Source organism: Hyperolius riggenbachi, chromosome 4 (genome assembly GCF_040937935.1).
Source record: "Hyperolius riggenbachi isolate aHypRig1 chromosome 4, aHypRig1.pri, whole genome shotgun sequence".
Classification (NCBI taxonomy): Eukaryota; Metazoa; Chordata; class Amphibia; order Anura; family Hyperoliidae; genus Hyperolius; species Hyperolius riggenbachi.
Genome location: NC_090649.1, coordinates 203,666,855 through 203,689,146, shown reverse-complemented (window position 1 = coordinate 203,689,146; position 22,292 = coordinate 203,666,855). Strand labels below are relative to the sequence as shown.

The 22,292-nt window shown below is 41.4% G+C and overlaps 1 protein-coding gene across 5 annotated transcripts in view; it reads left to right on the top strand.

Moving 5' to 3' along the window:
• Window positions 1–22,292, top strand: part of LOC137571708 (uncharacterized) — a 173,760-nt gene that overhangs the window by 46,454 nt on the left and 105,014 nt on the right. For all 5 annotated transcript variants that reach the window (XM_068281255.1, XM_068281256.1, XM_068281254.1 and 2 more), the window contains exon 2: window positions 7,361–7,495. In XM_068281255.1, the coding sequence (XP_068137356.1) occupies window positions 7,361–7,495 (135 nt within the window). The remainder of the gene's footprint in view (window positions 1–7,360; window positions 7,496–22,292) is intronic.

Below are 22,292 nucleotides of genomic sequence, written 5' to 3'. Positions count from 1 at the left end.
GTACTGTTTGATTAGTTTCTCCAATGTAGAGAATGTTGTTGGAACATTTTGTGCATAATCACATACACCATGTTGGATTATGTGTTATGTGTATACCCAGAGCAGGGTCATCCGTATTACAACCTAGGCAGGTGCCTGGTGGGTTTCAGGGGGCCAAACTCCCACTATCTCTGTCCCGTCTTCCACCTCAGATTGCTGAAATGACCATTAAAATAAGCCGAAGCTAGTACCTTGCTTAGGGCCCCATTTCATCTTAATCCATCATTCTTGTATACCTCCTGGACATAGTAGACCTCAGTAGAATCTGGTAATGGTAATATATCACTGCATAGTATGTGACAGTAGGTTTTGTATTACCTCTGCCCACAGGGGAATGTACCATTTTTTGAAGGCTAGAGCAGGGGGGCTCCTGCCAAGGAGTTACCTCAGGTTAGTTGGCTGTGTGTAGGCAAGGAGTGATTATTCTGGGAAGGGCTGTAGTTCCCAGGCGATCTTTTGGAGAACTCGCGTAGCTACAGGAGCTCCTAATCTAACCTTTACCATAGTGAGAGTCTAATGTCTTTACTTTTCTCAAAGGCCATTTTGAGACGAAGCTTCTTAACTTATCCATGCAGATGCCTGTTCAGTTTATAATTCAATTCTTCAGTCTCCAACTATACATTACACAGATAATCAAGGTCATGTGACCACGCCAAACTTCAATTTTAAGGACTCCTGAAATGAGAGGGATATAAATATATGGATATACCTAGTAAACAATGTCCACTAATACATTTAGCCATAGATCCTGAACAAGCATGCCGACCAAGTGTTTCTGACTGAAGTCTGACTTGATTAGCCGCATGCTTGTTTCAGGTGTGTGATCCAGATACTACAGCTAAAGAGATCAGAAAAATATTATGCTGGGAACACACCATGAGTTTTTTCGGCAGATAGATGCCTTGATAGATAATTTCCGACAGGTTGGATCTGATTTTGATCGTTTTTATGATCGATTTTCTCAAGAAGTGAATGGAGATCGATCAGAAAAACAATAGATAAATTGATCGGGAAAACGATCGGACAGTAAATCTGCCGAAAAAACTCATTGTGTATTCCCAGCATTAGACAACTGGTATTGTTTCAAAGGAAGTCAATATTATAGCCTTCATATGCCTCTTACTTCAGGTGTCCTTTAAGCCTATATTGGAAGCATAAGTGAGACATGATCACATGATTGCAACCACTCCTTTAGAGATTTACATATCAGTTACCTAGTAAAAAATATCACACGTTTCTCCATACATTCTCAAATGTACTGTATATAGAATAAACTGACCTAGAATAAGGTGTACCGCTCTAACTCCCAGGCTCTGGAAAGTGCCCAACCAAAAACAGCCAGTCCACCGACAGAAGTAGTAGAGAGGTCCGCACATGTTCCAGAATGTCACGGTGCCGTAGTGGTTAGCGCTCTCTCCTTGCAGCGCTGGGTCCCCAGTTCGAATCCCAGCCAGGTCAACATCTGCAAGGAGTGTGTATGTTCTCCCCGTGTCTGCATGGGTTTCCTCTTGGAACTCCAGTTTTCTCCCACATCCCAAAAACATACAGATAAGATAATTGGCTTACCCCTAAATTGGCCCTAGACTACGATACATACACTACACTACATGATATAGACATATGACTATGGTAGGGACTAGATTGTGAGCTCCTCTAAGGGACAGTTAGTGACAAGACAATAAACTCTGTACAGTGCTGCGTAATATATCAGTGCTATATAAATAGTAAATAATAATAATAAATAATAAAATAATGCATGTCCAAATGGAAACTTTATTGTGGAAGTATCCAATCAGCAAATCCCAGACACCAACAGCTGTTGGTTTCCATTTGGACATTCTGGTACATGTGCGAATCTCTCTATTACTATTACAAAATGTGTTGGGATTAAATGAATAAGTAAATATGACTTTTCAAAACTGGAAGAACATAATAAAGTTGCTACAATTTGGTGATTACTACCTTGACAAAGACGTAGTAATACACAATGTTAGATGCACATCAATGACTATTGCACTAGAAAAGTTCTTGCTTGTAAATACTTCATGGTTCATGGTGGGATTTATTTATCTTAGAAGCACACATAAACATGGGTGTAGGCTTATCTCAGTGTCACTGGTAAGAACATTATCCTCAGAGCGCTAATCTGGCCACAATAAGAATGCTACATGATATTCACCTGTTTTCACCAAGTGACGTGGGCTTTTCTTTACCCTGAGTTTTTGTTACAAGCGTAACTCTCACACTTGTTCAGTCATTCTGTAAACAAAATGAAGATCACACTGATGATAATCTGCGGTGTATTCTGCATGGCAAGGAGTCAGTTTGTAGGTAAGATGGCATGACGCTGGTTGATTTTATTGTATCTTGTATGTATGCCACAAAGCCAGCAAATAATGTAGAATGTTTGTGCAGGATATTACTGATGATTAGTACATCAGTAATATCTCAACAAACTTCCGTGTCCTATTCTCACACTAACCTTTTTCTTTTCGACTACTAACCGCTTCACACCTAACACTTACTATTACTGTCTCAGTTTGGCTGCAGTGTAGTTGAACTCATTTCCGATGTGCCCACTTGTCCCACCACCACTATATACGTTTGCCTATTATAAACCATCATACAATATTAGATTAGTGTTAACATCAGGTAAATTAGTAAAATCTGATTGATGTTGATTGTTTGAACAAACAAAATCCTCCACACTCTTTCCATATAATAAAAATAGTAATTCGTTTATTAAATCATCATTAGAAAAATGTGCAAAAAAGCATGGCAGCATGCAAGCTGATATTAATTGTTTGCCTGGTTACCACTGTATACATTTGTCAATAGTGCAGATGTAATGCTGCCTCCAGTGTCTTTATACTGCCCAATGAAGTACAAAGCTATAGGAAATGTTAACATGTCACTCAAGTGCCACTTCTGTTCTGTTTGCTCGCTCTCCTGGCAAAAACTGACCTTTTCAATGAATGTTTCATTGGTAAAGCAGACAAATAGCCACCTAGAAGGCCTTGATTTTATGTTTATTTTTCATATATTCATATTTTTATAAAACCACATGACTAGACTTTTCAAAAGATGTAACAATTTATGGTAGGCTCAAGATTGGATCATCCCAAAGAACTCTGAGGCTCTCCAGTAAGAGCAAAACTCAAGCAAACCTGAGTGGGACCTTTTTAAAAAGTTGTGTGCCATTATGTAGTAAAAGACTGCAGATCTCATGTGGGCCATATTGAAACACAGTGAAGTTTGCTAAAATGGTGAAAGCAAGCTCCTACTGACACCCACAGTGAAAGCTATTTTTAATAGAAGTAAGCTGTTGTAGATTTATAAAAAATAAATCTCCCGCTGTGGATGAAATCACAAAACTACTAATAGATAAACCTTTCAGCAATTGTGACCATGATCTGAAAAGACCCCGTTGAGGGTGGCAAATGCTTACCACTTAAAGGGAATCTGGAGTGAAAATAAACTTATGATATAATGATTTGTATGTGTAGTACATCTAAAGCCTCATCTACACGGTACAATTTTCCATCGGATAGATGGCTCTATTAGCTAGATCTAATAAGAAACTGCATTGTGTGTAGATGTCCAAATTGTTTCAGATCAATTTTGTGATAGATTTTGCTTTGATAAAGGTACCCATAGACCTGACTATTATGGGCAGATTTAACAAAGAGACACATTTATCTCTAATCGAATCTGATTAGAGATACATTTGCTTTTGTTTATTCTACCCATACACTACAGGCCGATTCCCATCCGATTTCAGCATGAAATCTTCAGGGCATCGGCTGCCCCCAATGTATAATGTGCCTCCCCTTGTGTGCATTTATATGTTACCTGTCCTGTAGCAGCCTCCGCGTGCTGTCCGTAACCCTCTGGGCGGCTATCCATACATGCCATTGGCGCATAGTGTATGACATCAGACGCTATGTGCCGACGTCAGACACTATGCACCAGTGGCTTGTACGGAGAGCCACACGGAGGTTACGGCCACCACCCAGAGGCTGTTACAGAACAGGTAACGTATAAATGCACACACCGGGCACATTTATACATTGCGACGGTAGCGGCGGGGGTTTCGTTTTCTCAACGCTCGTTCTGGAAATGGCTGCCGTACCGCCGCACACCCAACCAACCAATTTTGGCCCGACATCTTGCGGCATGCGGGATCGACCATGTGACCAATTTCCGTCCCGAAATTGGTCGCTTTGTCGGTCGGGCATGCACTTGGCAGCACCAGTTTTAATAATCGAATTGGATGGTTGATTGGCCACCAAGTCGCCTGATGTATGGCCACCTTAAAGCGGTTTAAAACTCTGACAAAATTTTAAACAAAAATGTGTTTCCTTACTTTTTATAACCCATACAATTATCATGTTTGCTTTTGTGCACAAGTATTATTATTAATTTAGACATTATAACTTCCCAGAGTTCAGTTAATTTATTTTTAAAGCTGCTGGTGCATTTTACTCATAACTGTTGTAACTCTGTTTTAATTGCAGCCACCAGTGATTTCTGACCTGTGTTTCACCCCAGGACTCATCATCTGAAGTCCTGCACAGCCAGAGAATGTTTAGATAAATGTATCAAGTAAAAAATGTGTACACAAGATAAGCTTAACAGCAGTTCGGCTGCGGGTTCTCCCTGCAGAAGAAAGAGTCAGCCCTGTGATGTAACCCTTTGAAAGCTGTTTTACTAAAAAAAAAATTGTGTTAGTATCTTATGTGCTGTAAATCATCTTTTAGAGCAAAGAAGAAATTCTGGGTTATATTCCGCTTCAAAGCGGAATATAACCCTGCATTTCAACTTTGCTCTAAAACATTATTTACAGTATATTATATGCAACCAGCATTTTTTTTTTTTACTAGACCAGCATTGGAAGGGTTACACACAGCTTTAAAGTTCCTGGAGATTTCTTCAGACGCATCCGAAGCTGACAAAGATACATTTTGTTTACATAAATGTATCTAAGTGTTGAATGTGACTCACTCTCTCAGGAGCTGGAGGACAGACAAAGAGTGTGTAACATTTCTCAATAGATACATATAACTAAATAGAATGTAACAATCTGAACTTCTGCATATCTCTCCCGGAACCTTAAACCTCTGTGTTTAACCCTTCCAAAAAAAATGCTTTTTGCATATAATATGCTGTAAATAATGTTTTAGAGCAAAGTTGATATGCAGGGTTATATTCCGCTTTAAGTACCCAAAATCTATTGCAAAATCTAATGCAATCCGATTGGACTGGCTGAAAATTATCTAATACATCCGTCTAATACATCCGATCTGATGGAAAATTGTACCGTGTAGATGAGGCTTCAGAAATAAAATATTAGCAGCAGAGATATGAGTCTAATATTGTTTACAGTACAGGAAGACTTAAAGTGACTCCGAGCTCAGAGTAAAAATAAAATTTGAACTTACCCGGGGCTTTCTCCATCCCAGCCCTGGTCGGGACGTCCCACGCCGGCCTCCTGGCTCTTCTCCCGGCGGCTGTCTGCATAGTGCGGACAGGCCAGTCCCCCGGGCGACACTGGCGAGTGTCGGGCCTTCTCCTTCCGTATAAGTCACGAATGACGTCACACGCCGGCCGCCGCGCGTCATGACGGCGGCCGGCGTGACAGCACGGTGCATGCGCGGTTTAATCGCACATGCGCTATGCGGACAGCCGCCGGTAGAAGAGCCAGGAGGCCGGCGTGGGACGTCCCGACCAGGGCTGGGATGGAGAAAGCCCCGGGTAAGTTCAAATTTTATTTTTACTCTGAGCTCGGAGTCCCTTTAAGAAACTCCAGTTGTTATCTATGCAAAAGAGCTAGAGTCACAGAGAGCTCTGTCTCTTGAAGCTTATTATCTCAAGTGTCTGTCACTGTATTTTGTTTTTCTGCAGAGTAAACTTCAAAAGCTCACTAGCCTGCTCTGTGAAATTATTTAGAATGTTGAGTGTAGTGTGTAAATTGCAAATATTAGAGAATGATGCAATGTTATAAAAAAAAACTATATAAATGAAAATAAAAATATGAGACTATTTTCTTTGCTCTTAATATGTATTACTACACATACAATTAATTATATCATAATATTTTTTTTGCTTCAGTGTCACTTTAATAGAAGGCATTTTTTTTTACCAGTTTCTGGTCAGATTTCCTAAATTCCTGTAAGTAACCTCACTGGGGATGCTTGGACATCTCTGGGAATGATTTGATAAATCAAGCATATTGATTCTTGGCCAAAACTTCTAAAACTGTGAAAATAATGTGAAAAATACCAGCAATTTTATACAGTAGTAATATTAATAATATCAAATAATAACAACATGCATAGTCACAATAAAAGATAGCACGGTGACAGCATTATAAGAATGTAAGTAACACACTACCAGACATAATATACGTATGCAGGTGAAACCGGTGAGTTGTTACATGTGTTGAGTAAGCAAATTATGACCTGCAAATGAGTCTGTGGGAAAGGTTACAGTAGCCTTATGTACAACATGACTGAGGTGATCATTGTCAAACCTTTCACTATTTAGCATTCTCCATGGAAAAGCCTGAGACCACTTCCACTCATGTAGTTATCAGACTAAGCAAGCTCCAGTGAGTTGTGGTGCCATAGGTTTACATAGCTGTTGTTTTGCCTTTTATGAACAACTAGGCTACCTAAGCCCGGTTAAAAAACGGGCTCTAGGTCTGTCACCGCTGCATATCAGCGCGCATGCACCCGCCACGCACACGCCCACCCCTCCTGGCCCCGTCCTCCCCTGCAAGCCGCGTGTCAGTGTCTCTACGTCCCTACACATGTGCAGAGTGAAAAAAACACACACACACAGGGACATGGGACGCAGAGACACTTAGGTTTTATTAGGTAGGATAAATAGAATATAGTATTTAACTCTAAAGCCATGCATAGTTAGGCAGTATTTTGTCATTCAGAGGAAAGTGTCGTTCGCCTAATTGCGCACTCGTACCCACCTCGTGAGATTGTGGAAACGATTGCTCGTTGCTTAAAAAAACCCTCGGCCGTTGGAAGAATTGCGCAAAGAATCGCAAGGTGGGTACAAGCCTTAAGTCTCTCTGCTTTGAAAGAACCCGTATCTGCCACTGGTGCTGGGGTCAACAGAGTAACTATAATTTATCAAATTTATTGATTTGTCAAGACAGACAACCACAAATAATTGTCTCTAATGATGCTCTAAAGATGAATATCTTCCCTTTAAGTGTATCTTGGAAATAGTTTTGAGATGAATCTTTGCAGATGTTTGAATTATCTCTACAACATACAAATAACTTTGTGTTTCTTGTTTTTAGGGCGATGCACTGCAAGTCCACTGATATGCTGCGTAGGAATAAACAGTGCATGCCATAGAACGGATTGCTACTGTGATGAGTTCTGCACTGTCAATCATGACTGCTGCCTGGACTTCGGCTCCGCATGTAATGAAGGTAAAACACGGGTCAAAACTCATCAGGACTGACTTGCTAAGACCTGTGCAAAGTAAACTGGAGCAGTGCCCTGTAGCAACCAATCAGAATCATTGTTTCATTTAAGAGGTGAAATTTAAATGGTTGCTCTTAATGACAACTTCACTTTTGCAAGTTTTTACAATAAGATATCTGTAAATAAAGGAAAGGCTCAGCAGCTTAGAGCAGTTACTGATTGATATATTTCATAATGGTAATTAGGCCAAAGGGAAACACACAAATGGTTACATTTGAACGTAGTGTGCCGTGATCCAGCTCTGGTACCCCCTCAGAGCCAGTGGCATAGCTAAGGAGCTATGGGCGCCAGTGCAAGTTTAAAGAGAATCTGTAACCTATAAACCTCATATAAATAAACATACCAGCTTGTAGGTTTTCATCTCCTGTCCCCCTCTGTCACATTTTCGCTGCTCCCCACCAGGATCCTGGCTCAAAAAAAGCAGTTTTATAAACTGTTTTTGTAAACAAAAAGTATGGCTGCCAAACAGGAAGTTCATCATAATATTGCATATTCCTGTAAACTGTATTACAGTTTCCATGAAAGGTTATATTATTGAACAATAAATTCAGCCTTTAGAGTTTATTTCATAGTTTAGAAGTTTTACCTTGTAAAGAATGCTGCAATCTTTAGTAGTGATTACTGATAGCAGGTTGGTGTCTGCATCCTGCAATAGTCTATGAGCTATGCTTCTCACAATTATCAGCTTTTATCAGTAAATGATACTGAGTTACTGAGAGCAGGGAATGTGTGAGCTCTGATTTTCACAGTTTTTAGTGTGTGAAAGACTTGAAGAGACTCAGAGCAGGGCTATCAGTGTAACCTCCTTCTGTCTGTTAACAATTACAGCCACTTCCTCTTTGGGCCGACAAGCCTGACAAAGGAGAGTAAATTTGATTTATTACAGCAATTGAGCAACTAAAAAAGGATGCAGTAAGCCAGAGCACTTTAGAATAGATATAGGAACTTGTAGGATAGTAGAAAAAAGGCTGAAAATTTTGTTACAGAGTCTCTTTAACATTGGTCCCCCCAAGCACTCAATACATAACAATTGATACAGCGCACCAAAACCTGCCAGGGACAACCACAGTGTCAGAGACTGAAGCAGGTCATGGGGAACAGTTTGCTGACCTCCCTGGTGGTGTGATTCCTTCCTGATTTTAGGGTCTAAAAGCGGTACAATGTTTTCATGTGCTTTTAGACCCTAAAAGGGATCCAGCGTTGCAGTTCTCCCTCCGTCCTCCGGGTAGCGCTGTAACCCTATAGAAGAAGAAGAGGGTAGCTCGGGGTTACCACTCTGAGCTGCGGTTTTCTACCCTGTGTCTAGCTCGTGGTTACTGCTAAGAAAGTTAATGATCACTACTATTCAAAGCATCTATAGAAGTGATTATTACCAGCACAGGACCGATAAAGAGCTAATACTGTGGTTGAGGGAGGGCCCCTCTGGCTCAAGGGCCCTGGTGTCGTCACAACTTCTGCACCCATCATATTGCTATGATTGCTCCTCCACTCTATCGCCCCCGCCTCCCCACCACATCCGACTCCTTCCTCTTTCTCCTCCCTTACCTCCTTCAATCCTGTCACGGTGGAGGAAGTCAACCAGCTGCTGGCAACTTCACCTGCCACTTCCTGCCCCCTAGATCCGGTCCCATCTGATTCTCTGCGCCCACATTTTTTTGATCTGGTCCCTGTCCTCACCCATCTGTTCAACCTCTCCTTCTCCACCGGCATCTTCCCCTCCGTATTCAAACAGGCCACTGTGCTTCCCCTACTAAAGAAATCTTCACTTGACCCTGCTCTGCCATCCAACTACCGCCCAATCTCTCTCCTCCCTTTTGCCTCAAAAATTCTTGAACGCCTGGCCCACCAACGCCTGACCAACTTCCTTAACTCCAACTCCCTTCTCGATCCCCTGCAATCTGGTTTTCGCACAGCCCATTCTACAGAAACCGCTCTCACCAAAGTGGTAAATGACCTCGCCCTTGCCAAAGCCGAAGGTAAATACTCCATCCTGCTCCTCCTGGACCTCTCCTCGGCATTTGACACTGTCGGCCACTCCCTCCTCCTCCACTCCCTGCAGCTAATTAGCATTCAGGACCTAGCCTTAGCCTGGATCTCCTCCTACCTCTCCAACCGCTCCTTTACAACATTTTTCAATGGCTCCTCATCCACTCCTACACCCCTCTCAGTTGGTGTTCCTCAAGGTTCCGTCCTAGGACCCCTACTGTTCTCACTCTATACTGCCTCAATTGGCAAAATCATCTCCTCCATGGGCTTCAATTACCACCTGTATGCCGACGACACCCAGATATATCTCCACACCCCAGACCTCTCCTCCTCTACCATGGACAAAGTCTCTGCCTGCCTCACATCCATTTCCTCCTGGATGGCTGCCAGGTACCTGAAGCTTAATTTGGACAAGACTGAGCTTCTAATATTCCCACCCCGCTCAGCTGCACCCCTCCCAGATCTGCACGTCACTATTGAAAATACTATAATCCACCCTACCTCCCAAGCCCGCTGTCTAGGCGTTACTCTGGACTCTGAACTTTCCTTTACCGCCCACATCCAAGGTATTGCCAGATCCTGCAACTTCCACCTCCGCAACATCTCCAAGATCCGCTCCTACCTGTCCCCTGACACCACTAAACTCCTTATCCACGCCCTTGTCATCTCCCGCCTAGACTACTGCAATTCTCTTTTATCTGGCCTCCCCTCTAACCGTACTGACCCACTTAAATTGGTAATGAATGCGGCAGCCAGACTGATACATTCTTCTCACCGCAGCGCCTCTACAACTCCGCTCTGTAAAGCACTACACTGGCTCCCCATCAGCTTTAGGATCAATTTCAAAATCCTGTGCTTTGCCTACAAATCAGTGCACAAGACCTGCCCAACCTACATCTCTGATCTGGTCCACAGGCACATACCAGCCCGCCCCCTCCGATCCTCCAATGACCTGCGCCTAGTCGCACCACGCATAACTCAGTCACACGCACGATTGCAGGACTTCACCAGGGCCGCCCCTACTCTCTGGAACTCTCTCCCACCAGCCGTCAGACTCGCCCCCACCTTTAATTCCTTCAAACAAGCTCTCAAGACTCACCTCTTCACGCTCGCATACCCCCCTACACCAGCACCATAATATGTTCTGTTAGACCCCCTCTCAAAAGACGCACCTATTGTCTCCACCCCACCCTTTAGATTGTAAGCCTCCGGCAGGGCCCTCCTCCCTAACGTATCCAGCTTGATTATGCAATCTTACTCGCAACCACCCCTCTTGTAGACTCGAACAGTCTCTATTTTGACCTATGATACTGTATTGTTATCAAATCATTTGCATGATCTTGTTTTGTTGTGAGTTTCCGTATGTTCTACCTGTATGTTAACCCATTTATCTATTGTGCAGCGCTGCGTAAGATGTTGGCGCTTTATAAATACAATAAATAATAATAATAATAATGATACTGCTCAGAGCCAACAGGACCAATGAATAATGAAGGGTCGACATCACTGAATAGATCACTCCATACAGGTTAAAATCTGCTGCAGTGAAATATTGCTGTCTCAAGGGACAACCCTCTTAGTCAAGCTGCTAAAGTCATCAGGCTAAAAAAACATAAAATCAGCTTTACTCACCTGGGGCTTTCTCCAGCCCCTTGCCGCGGACTGTCCCACGCCGACCGCTCCGCTCTCCGCCTCTGTACTTGGCTCCCTGCATGCTGTTCAGGCCGACCTCGAGGTCGTCCTTACTGCGCCTGCAAGAAGCGCCGCAGTAGTTCTGCGCCTGCGCAGTTCGCCTGCGCTTCACACAGGCGCAGTAAGGACGACCTCGAGGTCGGCCTGAACAGCGTGCGGGGTGCCCAGGACGGCGGCGACTCTCCTTCGAAACAGCGGTCTGTCACTGCAACAGATTTTGATCTGTATGGAGTGATTTTTTTAAAGAGTAAAGCTGGGTCTAGATGTAGCGATCCGGCGGCTTGATTAGCCGCCGGATCGCCTCTTCCGCATCCCCGCGCGTACCCGCCGCGTCCCCGCTCAACCGCGAGTGCGTCGGATTCGATCCCCCCTCGTCCCCGCCAGCGCTGCTTATCTTCCGCTTGATTCCCTGCCATTGTGCGCTCGTGGGGAACGAGCAGGGAATCGGCGGCAGCGAGATCGGACCTGTCGGATCTTATCAATCGAGCCGCATCAGCGGCTTGATCGATAAGACACATCGCCCCGTGTAGACGGGGCTTTACACAATACTTTCAGTGGTGCTGCCCGCCCACCCCTTCATTGTTTGTGTGTGATAATGATAATTAGTGACAACTTTGCCTCTGTGGTTTGCATGAGTTAGTTGAGTTTTGGTAGCGACAGCCTACATACAATAAATGTTCTTATGGATAGTTTTTTTTTTTACCAGCAGATGTCACTGTAAGATTTTAAGGGGACTGTACATCACAATTGAAATTATTGCTATTGATTTTTAAAAAGAGCACCAGCATATAAAAATAATCCAGAGGGCCAATTAAAAAAGGGTAAAGGTTCATACAACACAAATATTCATCCTTGACAAAGGTCAATACGACTCTCGGCACACATCAGATAAAAATCTTTAGAAATTGAAAGATCAAAGGCCAATTTTACCACATCCATGTAGTATGAGAGCGAACCTACACAGTCTATTCTATTAAGCTGAGTACACCCATCAGATGAAAATCTTTGCAAACTGAGGAATTTATCCATCGCAGAGGTCTGTCAGGGAGTTTTGAAAGAATAATCTTTCTGAAGCTGCGTACTCACCGATGGACAGGTCCAACAACGTCCCCTTGACGACGGTCAATAGCGATGCCTCTTCCTGTCGGGGGGTAAGCGCGAGGCCACGCGTCGTACACAGCAGCGTGAGGGAGACTTCCAGTGATCGCGGTAATTTGCGCGGTGTCATCGGGGATCTTAAAGATCTGCCATGTCAGTCTTTTGCTATCACACGATGCTAAGTAACGTTTGCAATCGTGCGCCTGTACCCACCTCGCTATGTTCTGTAGAAATCGTCAGGTGTCGAAAAAAATCGCCATGTGGGTACATACCGGTAGCTTGACCACTTCAGCCTTCAGTTATTTTTCACCTTATGCATCTGAGCAATTTTCACCTCCCATTCATTCACCAATAACTTTATCACTACTTATCACAATTAATTGATCTAAACGCATTTTAACAGGAATATTAAGAAGAAAATTGAAAAAATTCATTATTTCTCAGTTTTCAGCCACTATAGCTTTAAAATAATACATGCTACCATAGTTAAAACCCACACATTTTATTTGCCCATTTGTCCCGATTATTACACCATTTAGATTATGTCCCTATCACAGTGATGACTAACCTTGGCACTCCAGCTGTGACAAAACTACAAATCCCATCATGCCTCCGCCTCCCCAAGTTATGCTTATGGTTGTCAGAGTATTGCAATGCCTCATGGGACTTGTAGTTCCACCACAGCTGAAGTGCCAATGTTAGCCATCACTGCCCTATCACAATGTATGGCGCCAATATTTTATGTGGAAATAATGGTGCACTTGCATCCATCACTATTTACAAGCTTATAATTAAAAAAAATAACATTAATATACCCTCTTGACATGCATATTAAATAAGTTCAGACTCTTAGGTAACTATTTATGTTGTTGTTTTTTTTTATTGTATTTTTTTTTTTTTTTAATTAAAAATTTTACTTGGGTATTTTTGGGACAGTGTGGGAGGTAAACTGTTAATTTTAATGTAAGTGTATGTATATTTATTTAAAATGAAAGTATGTAGATGTAGTTTTACTATTTGGCCACAAGATGGCCACAGTGAACTTTTTTTTTTTTGGTCCTGCAAGCGTAACAAGTACATTTACAGGACTTAATACTTAGAAAGATGGCAGCTTCTCATAGAAGCTGTCGGTCTTTCTAACGGGGACTTTGATCAATAAAAGGGGATTGTGTTCCCATTCAGTGATCTCCGGGCTAACGGGCAGCGGCACGGAGCGCGCAGCAGCCTTTTGGACGTAGCAGCTACGTCCCAAAGGCTTAAAAGGTTAAAGATGCTGTACACATGCAAATGAACAGTATCTGCAAAAGATCAGTTCCTGCAAAATGCATTCATATTCTATGATATCTGGAGATCTCATACACACCGTGTTTAACGGACAGTCATCTGCAGATCAGATCCACCAGGATGGATCTGAAAGATTGAGAGATACATATCTTTGATCTGGATCAGTTTAGGTCTTTTGTGAACTTTTTGACAAAGATTTTCTGCAGATTTGATCTTTGATCTCTCACTGTTCAAAGATGTATCTTGTGTGTACCCAACTTTAGTACTTAACATCTGTTGGCCCTCATACTACATGAAGGTGGTAAAATTGGTCTTCAATCTTTCATTTTACAAAGACTTTTATCTGATGTGTGTACCCAGCTTGAGTTCACATAGAGGACATTGCTTTGCCACAATGCTCTGATGAAGCATATCTTGAAATCGCTGCATAGGCAGTCTCTCTGGTAACTTTTGCAAATGAAACATTCTATTTATTGGCAAAATAATATTTTTACTATATAATGGGAAATGGTGGAAGACTAGAGACAACAGTATTTTAAGCCCCTGTTCCATAATACATTGACTGTATAATAGTGCGTCTTTGCCATATATGTGCTTATTCTGATTTGCATCTGATTCTGCCCAACATAGATTTAGTCTAGGTTAATAAGTATCCATATAATTGTTTTATACATTTTGGTAATGGGCTGATCATTTCATATAGTTTGTAACAGGCTAAAAAGATTTTATGATGTCCCCGGATTACATTCGGGACAGTTGTCATTTTCATATTCTGCTGCATTTGCAGAATTCAAACTATTGCACACATGTAGGTACACCTGTTGTGGAATTGCCCTTCAGGCCATGAGCTCATCTTGTAACGTGACAATTTAGGTGCTCTGTATGCAAAACACAAAGTAAAAAGTTGAGGTAGTAAGATATAATAGTAAGTTATAATGATGATATGTAAAATTAATTTCATCAAAATGTAATTATGTTGCAAACATATGAAGGATAATTCCATTGTAATAGGTCCTCTAAGTCTGGGTTTACACTATTTACTGCAAGTATAAAACACATACAATTTTCCTGTGTGCTGAAAGGGACAAACGCAAGTGTACCAATAAAGCAGCATGCTGTAGTTTGCAAGTTTGCACATTGGCAAGGACTGTATTGCATTAGTGAGAAGAGACTCCTGCGATTAACATTATAAGAAGATTGTCAATGCATTCGCAAAATGCAAGTTCTCACAAAAACAAATCAATGCGCATTCAGTGGGAAACATTCCTGAAAGAAACCTACCACTGCCTACATGGGTGTAACTAGAAATAACTGGGCCCCCTGCAAAACTTTGAATGGGACCCCCTGCTGCCCCCCCCCCCCATCGCTTTCTGCATAGGTTAACAGGTAAACTGAGAACCAATGTTATTCAATTGGCTAGTGCACACTTGAATGTGTTTTCCCCATGCAGATAAAAACAGACATTTTTACTTTGGCTACTCTGACACACTAGTAGATTGGTCAGGTTTCTATTTACTTTATTACCTCATTGCTCAATTGGGGTTCACAATGGTAAATGGTAATACTTGACCATTCATTTACTTGGTGAGACCAGTTGGATTGCAGAATCTGACCGAGGTGCGAAACACAGTTGAAATATTTGTTTAGTTGGCCAAGGGGTGTTTTATGTACAGAAATAGAGATTTTTTTTATTTAATTCACCTTATAATGAAATGCTTTACGAAAGCTAGATAACAGATTTTGGACAAGTGACATGTCTTCATTAGATTTGCCATTCATTGATCTCCGGGCTAACGGGCGGTGGCACGGAGCGCGCAGCAGCCTTTCGGACGTAGCAGCTACGTCCCAAAGGCTTAAAAGGTTAAAGATGCTGTACACATGCAAATGAACAATATCTGCAAAAGATCAGTTCCTGTAAAATGCATTCATATTCTATGATATCTGGAGATCTCATACACACCATGTTTAACGGACAGTCATCTGCAGATCAGATCCACCAGGATGGATCTGAAAGATTGAGAGATACATATCTTTGATCTGGATCAGTTTAGGTCTTTTGTGAACTTTTTGACAAAGATTTTCTGCAGATTTGATCTTTGATCTCTCACTGTTCAAAGATGTATCTTGTGTGTACCCAACTTTAGTACTTAACATCTGTTGGCCCTCATACTACATGAAGGTGGTAAAATTGGTCTTCAATCTTTCATTTTACAAAGACTTTTATCTGATGTGTGTACCCAGCTTGAGTTCACGTAGAGGACATTGCTTTGCCACAATGCTCTGATGAAGCATATCTTGAAATCGCTGCATAGGCAGTCTCTCTGGTAACTTTTGCAAATGAAACATTCTATTTATTGGCAAAATAATATTTTTACTATATAATGGGAAATGGTGGAAGACTAGAGACATCAGTATTTTAAGCCCCTGTTCCATAATACATTGACTGTATAATAGTGCGTCTTTGCCATATATGTGCTTATTCTGATTTGCATCTGATTCTGCCCAACATAGATTTAGTCTAGGTTAATAAGTATCCATATAATTGTTTTATACATTTTGGTAATGGGCTGATCATTTCATATAGTTTGTAACAGGCTAAAAAGATTTTATGATGTCCCCGGATTACATTCGGGACAGTTGTCATTTTCATATTCTGCTGCATTTGCAGAATTCAAACTATTGCACACATGTAGGTACACCTGTTGTGGAATTGCCCTTCAGGCCATGAGCTTATCTTGTAACGTGACAATTTAGGTGCTCTGTATGCAAAACACAAAGTAAAAAGTTGAGGAAGTAAGATATAATAGTAAGTTATAATGATGATATGTAAAATTAATTTCATCAAAATGTAATTATGTTGCAAACATATGAAGGATAATTACATTGTAATAGGTCCTCTAAGTCTGGGTTTACACTATTTACTGCAAGTATAAAACACATACAATTTTCCTGTGTGCTGAAAGGGACAAACGCAAGTGTACCAATAAAGCAGCATGCTGTAGTTTGCAAGTTTGCACATTGGCAAGGACTGTATTGCATTAGTGAGAAGAGACTCCTGCGATTAACATTATAAGAAGATTGTCAATGCATTTGCAAAATGCAAGTTCTCACAAAAACATGGGTGTAACTAGAAATAACTGGGCCCCCTGCAAAACTTTGAATGGGACCCCGTGCTGCCCCCCCCCCCCCTCCCATCGCTTTCTGCATAGGTTAACAGGTAAACTGAGAACCAATGTTATTCAATTGGCTAGTGCACACTTGAATGTGTTTTCCCCATGCAGATAAAAACAGACATTTTTACTTTGGCTACTCTGACACACTAGTAGAGTGGTCAGGTTTCTATTTACTTTATTACCTCATTGCTCAATTGGGGTTCACAATGGTAAATGGTAATACTTGACCATTAATTTACTTGGTGAGACCAGTTGGATTGCAGAATCTGAAGGAGGTGCGAAACACAGTTGAAATATTTGTTTAGTTGGCCAAGGGGTGTTTTATGTACAGAAATAGAGATTTTTTTATTTAATTCACCTTATAATGAAATGCTTTACGAAAGCTAGATAACAGATTTTGGACAAGTGACATGTCTTCATTGGATTTGCCAGAGCGATGATCACTAGGGATGAGTAAGAACGTGGCTAACGTGTTCGCAAAAATGTCCTCAAACTTTCAATGGATCTGTGAATTTTTACCAAACCAGTTCCTATTGCATTGCACATATCTTACTCCCATGCATGATTGCAGGACTTCACTAGGGCAGCCCCCACTCTCTGAAACTGGCTCTCATCAGCTATCAGACTCGCCCCCACCTTTAATACCTCCAAACGAGACCTTAAGACTCTGCTTTTCAAGCTGGCCTACCCTTCTGCAACAGTACCATAATACGCTCTGCTGGGCACCCTCTCAACAGACACACCTATTATCTTTACCCCCACCCTCTAGATTATACCCCAACACTCTAGATTATAAGCCTCTTTAATGCAGGCTCCCCCCCCCCCTCACTTCCTCTGTGTTTCCAGCTTGATTATGCAATCTCACTTAATTCTGACAACTTTCTTGTGGACCGGAACAGACTTTATTTTGACACGAACACTGAACTACTGTTATCAAAGACATCTGCATGATCTTGTTTTGTTGTGAGCAGCTCTCTCTATTGTGCAGTGCTGAATAACATGTTAGCACTTTATAAATACGATTAATAATAATAATAATAATAATGATAATAGAAGCCTGTTCGACACATTTTTAAGATGTGTATTTAGTAAAGAAATTGAACAGTAATTTGTTGGATTAGCTTTACCCTTGCCCTGCTTTGGAACTGCAGTAATGGTTGCCTGAAGCATTTCGTCAGGTAATGAGGCTTGTGAGCAGGCTAAGATAAATACATCAGCAAGGTGAAGGGCTAGTGTATTCTTAAAAGTGATGTAATTTGAGGCCATCTGGGCCGAAGGCCTTGTTGAGTGTAAGATTATGGCTTTAAGAACTACCACTACTGAGAAATGTTGTCATTCAAGAGAATTATGCCCATTAACAGTGGGGAGGGAAGATTCTCGAGAAATGGTTGGATGACTGTTTCTGAGGGTTAGTATGTATGGAAGGTGTTTTTTATTTAAGTATGTAATTTTATTTTGGGAATCTCTTTCTTTTGCTACTAGTTATCTTATATTATTTGCAAAAAAAAAATCCACAGCTTTGTTTTCTTGGGAATAAAAAGATCATTTGAGATTTTTATCATTTGTTCATGTCTGAAGATAAATATATCTTGCAGTTGCCTGCCATCAAGCAGGCCATACAGATATAGAATTCTGCAGAATAGTCTCAACTGGTCAATTCTTCTCTGATAGAAATTGATTCAGAGTGGAATCGGTTCCTACCACCACAGAATGATGTTCAATAGATTCCAGCAGGAAATCCATTGAAAAAGTGATCGAATTTCAGCATTGCACTGTTTGAAGAAGTGCAAAACTATGGGCTTGCAAATCGATTACCACTTCTGCTCCAATAACATGATCGGCCAAAATTTTCTATCCAGTTCCGATTGTTGTTTTCAATCTGTTTGAGGCCTAAATTGATTGGCAGTCGATCGGTTGGGCAATATGCTGGTATTGAATCTGCTGGGAAACAAACAGGAAAATTGATGTCTGTATGGCCTGCTTTAGCTGAGCTGAAATTTGGGGTCTCTTGATTGTTTATGTTGTTGTTCTAAAGATTACATTTTTGATATGAAATCATTGCCTCTTTTCTCTCTAACTTTGTTTGGTGAAAAGAAAGATACATATTCCGCTTATACAGTAGAATGCCTCTACATTAAACGTCAAGGGACCTGGCCAAGCAGTATACTATAGCAGAAGCTTTATCAAGGTTGGTCATACCAGCTGTGTATTTGCTTCAGCTTTCACATGATCTCTTTCATTGCATTTCCAACTAAAAGAAAACTTTAAAAATATTGTCCTGTTTTAAACCTTCATCATACTTAGTCATGTTTCAGCAATAACTCATTGTGCAGCACCTGTCAAAGATAAAGAAACAAATAACCCCTGAAATGTATTCACTCATTACGCACAACTTTTCATGCCAGTGGCTTTCTATAGGTGAGTAACATCCCCAGGCCTCCAGCTTCATACTGGTAACATCAGATAAGACTGCTGAGTTACAGAGTTACATAGCAGTGATGGTTGCTGTCAACTTTTTGACAGTGAGATGAAATTGTGCTGTTTGTGCAGAAGAGAGCATGGTGCCTCAAGTACAAAAGAAAAGTTATGAAATCACAACTTTATTAAAGAGAACCTGAAGCAATCGTAAAGCAGAAAAACAGATACTTAAAGAGGAGCTCCAGCCTAAACAAACATACTGTCATTAAGTTACATTAGTTATGTTAATTAAAATAGGTAATATAATCTCTTACCCACACTGTTTTAAAAGAACAGGCAAATGTTTGATTTTATGATGGCAGCCATCTTTTTGGTTGAAAGGAGGTGACAGGAAGCATGAGACACAGTTCCAACTGTCCTGTGTCCTGAGCACCTCTCCAAGTTGCTAGGCAACGTGAATAACAACATAGGAAATCCCATCATGCTCTTCAAAGCATCAGGGGAAAAAAGCTTTTTTTCTTTGATGGGTGGAGCTTAGCTAAAAATGCAGCTAAAAATGATGCTTTGGTAAGAAAAACAAAGTTCTGATGCTGTGAAACTGTTAAAGAAACACCAAGCCTTTTCAGTTCTGCTGAGTAGATTTTTAGTCCGGAGGTTCACTTAAAGAACAGGGAAGCCGTGGATCCTCCAGAGGCTTCGATGTCCTCCTGAAGGCAACCATCATTCCTCTTTATTCACAAGCATGGCTGTGCTGCACCCACTTAATGCACAAGTACAGCCGTTTTGCAACTGTGTGAGCATGGCCGTGCCTGTGCAGTAGCGTGGAGCTGCTTATGAGGTCTCGAGATTGTTTATGTGGTTGTTCTAAAGATTTAGTTTTCGATAGGAGATCATTGACTCTTTGCTCTCTAACCTTCCTTTGTTGACATCAAAAGGGTTCTTACCTGGATGTTCGGTAATCTCTAGTTTCAAACATGGTGCTTGATCCACTAAACCGTGATAACTCATATCTCGACCATGTTAACGTTTTCGCGTTTCCATGTGCAATCGTGAATTTTCGCGTGCAATCGCAAATTTTAGTGTGTAATAATGTGCAAAAATTTGCAATCGCACTTGAAAACATGCGCAAAAATGATAGCGCGGCCGAGATATGAGTTATCACGGTTTAGTGGGATTGTCCTGCGGCAGGAAGCCCAGAAAATCCTGAGAATCCCCCATGAGGAGATGGACTGGTCTAAAACCTTTCAGTTCTGTCATAGTTTTACTATCTACAGTACATGACGGCAACATAGGAGAAAAGTAATTTATTTATTATAAGTAATTTTACTCTGGGAGAAATGTGCATTGTAGACATATGCATGCATGCAAATTAAAAATGCTTTTGTACTGAATGTGCTTGAGTTCTGAACTGCACATGCCCTGTAAAAACAAAGATATGCATGAGCAATTTCTCTCACTGGGCATGCACTGATGGGTCTGGCATATGACCAGCTCAGAGTGGCTTGTTTACCCGCCTTGCCCGATAAACTTCTGGAAGGCTGCAAAGAAATAAATCTACTGGGAGAGTAAAGGACCCTGGAGACAATTAGCAGCAGGAGGATGGTCAGGAGGCGGGTACTCTAACCACATGTTTTTTAATGTAAAGTTTTGACATACTTCAACTGTGCTTCAAAGTTAGCCAAGAAATGTTTGCATCCTGATTCAAAAGTTCCTGATAGCTAACATGGTACAATACAATACCATATAGATACATCTCTGCGAAACAAGAAAAAATGGAGCAGGAGCCCTTACGGAAAAAAGGGCACCGCCATAGGTGCCTATTATAAAAAACGTGATTCACAGCAAAGAAGGCAAATTTGGGCAAACAGCATTGGCATGCCTTGTTCCCCTCTCAAAACATACCTCCTTTACCGCAAATCACACGTTTTATAATGGGGCAATTTGCATCAAAGAAATAAAATTTGGGTGCCCGATAAAATTGTAGCGACAAAATCATGCCGATATAAAATGCTGCAATTTGCAAATCAGCACCTACATTTACCTCTTTGCAGTAGGGGTAGGGTAAGGCTGGGGATAATGTTAGGTGTGGTGGTGGGAGGGGTTTATAATTAGGCATCGGTAGAGGTAGGTGTTAGGTTTAGGCATCGGTAGAGGGAAGGTCCTCCGTGAGAGTAGGGTTAGGTTAAGACATAGTAAATTATCAGCAAAGATTACTGATATTAAGTAGTAGTACATCGGTAAATTTACCAATATTCTACTAGCGGCTTTTCCTTTTTTACATGTATGCACCTCTCTGTGGCAGTCAATTGTTTCAAATGACACGCTAAGGCCCCGTTTACACTTAATCAGTTGGTGTGCGTTAGTATGCGTTAGTGCGCGTTGGTGCGCGTTTTTTCCATAGCAGTGCATTGGGAAAAAGATTTCAGTTAAAACACGTTAAGTGTGAAAGGTGCCATAGGAAAAAATGGGCATTACTTTGAAAATCAGTTTTCTTTCCATTTTAACTGAGAGCTACTGATTAAGTGTAAAAGGGCCCTAAGTTGACATGCTGCAAAGATTACTGATATTAAGTAAGTAGTAGTACATCGGTATGTTCACCAATATTCTACTAGCAGCAATCCCTTTTTTACATGCATGTACCTCTCTGTGGCAGTCATTTGTTTCAAATGACACGCTAAGTTGACATGCAGTCTAACAAGCTTTAAAATTCTGTGAATGCTGCCTGCAGTGCTCATATATTACTAGTAAGATGTCAGCTCTATGCAGACATCACAAGTCTGCTATGAGAAAGTAATAAATGGAAGCTTGTTGTGCAAGTTTGTCACTTCTAGATGTAGATATTGTCACATGTATTTGAAGTATATATTAAAGAGACTCTGAAGCGAGAATAAATCTCGCTTCAGAGCTCATAGTTAGCAGGGGCATGTGTGCCCCTGCTAAAACGCCGCTGTCCTGCAGCTAAACGGGGGTTCCTTACCCCCGAAATCCCCTCCGTGCAGCCGGGGATCTCTTCCTGATTGAAGCAGGGCTAACCGCCGCAGCCCTGCCCCACGCTCGTCTGTCAGCGCGTATCTCCGCCTCTCCCCCGCCC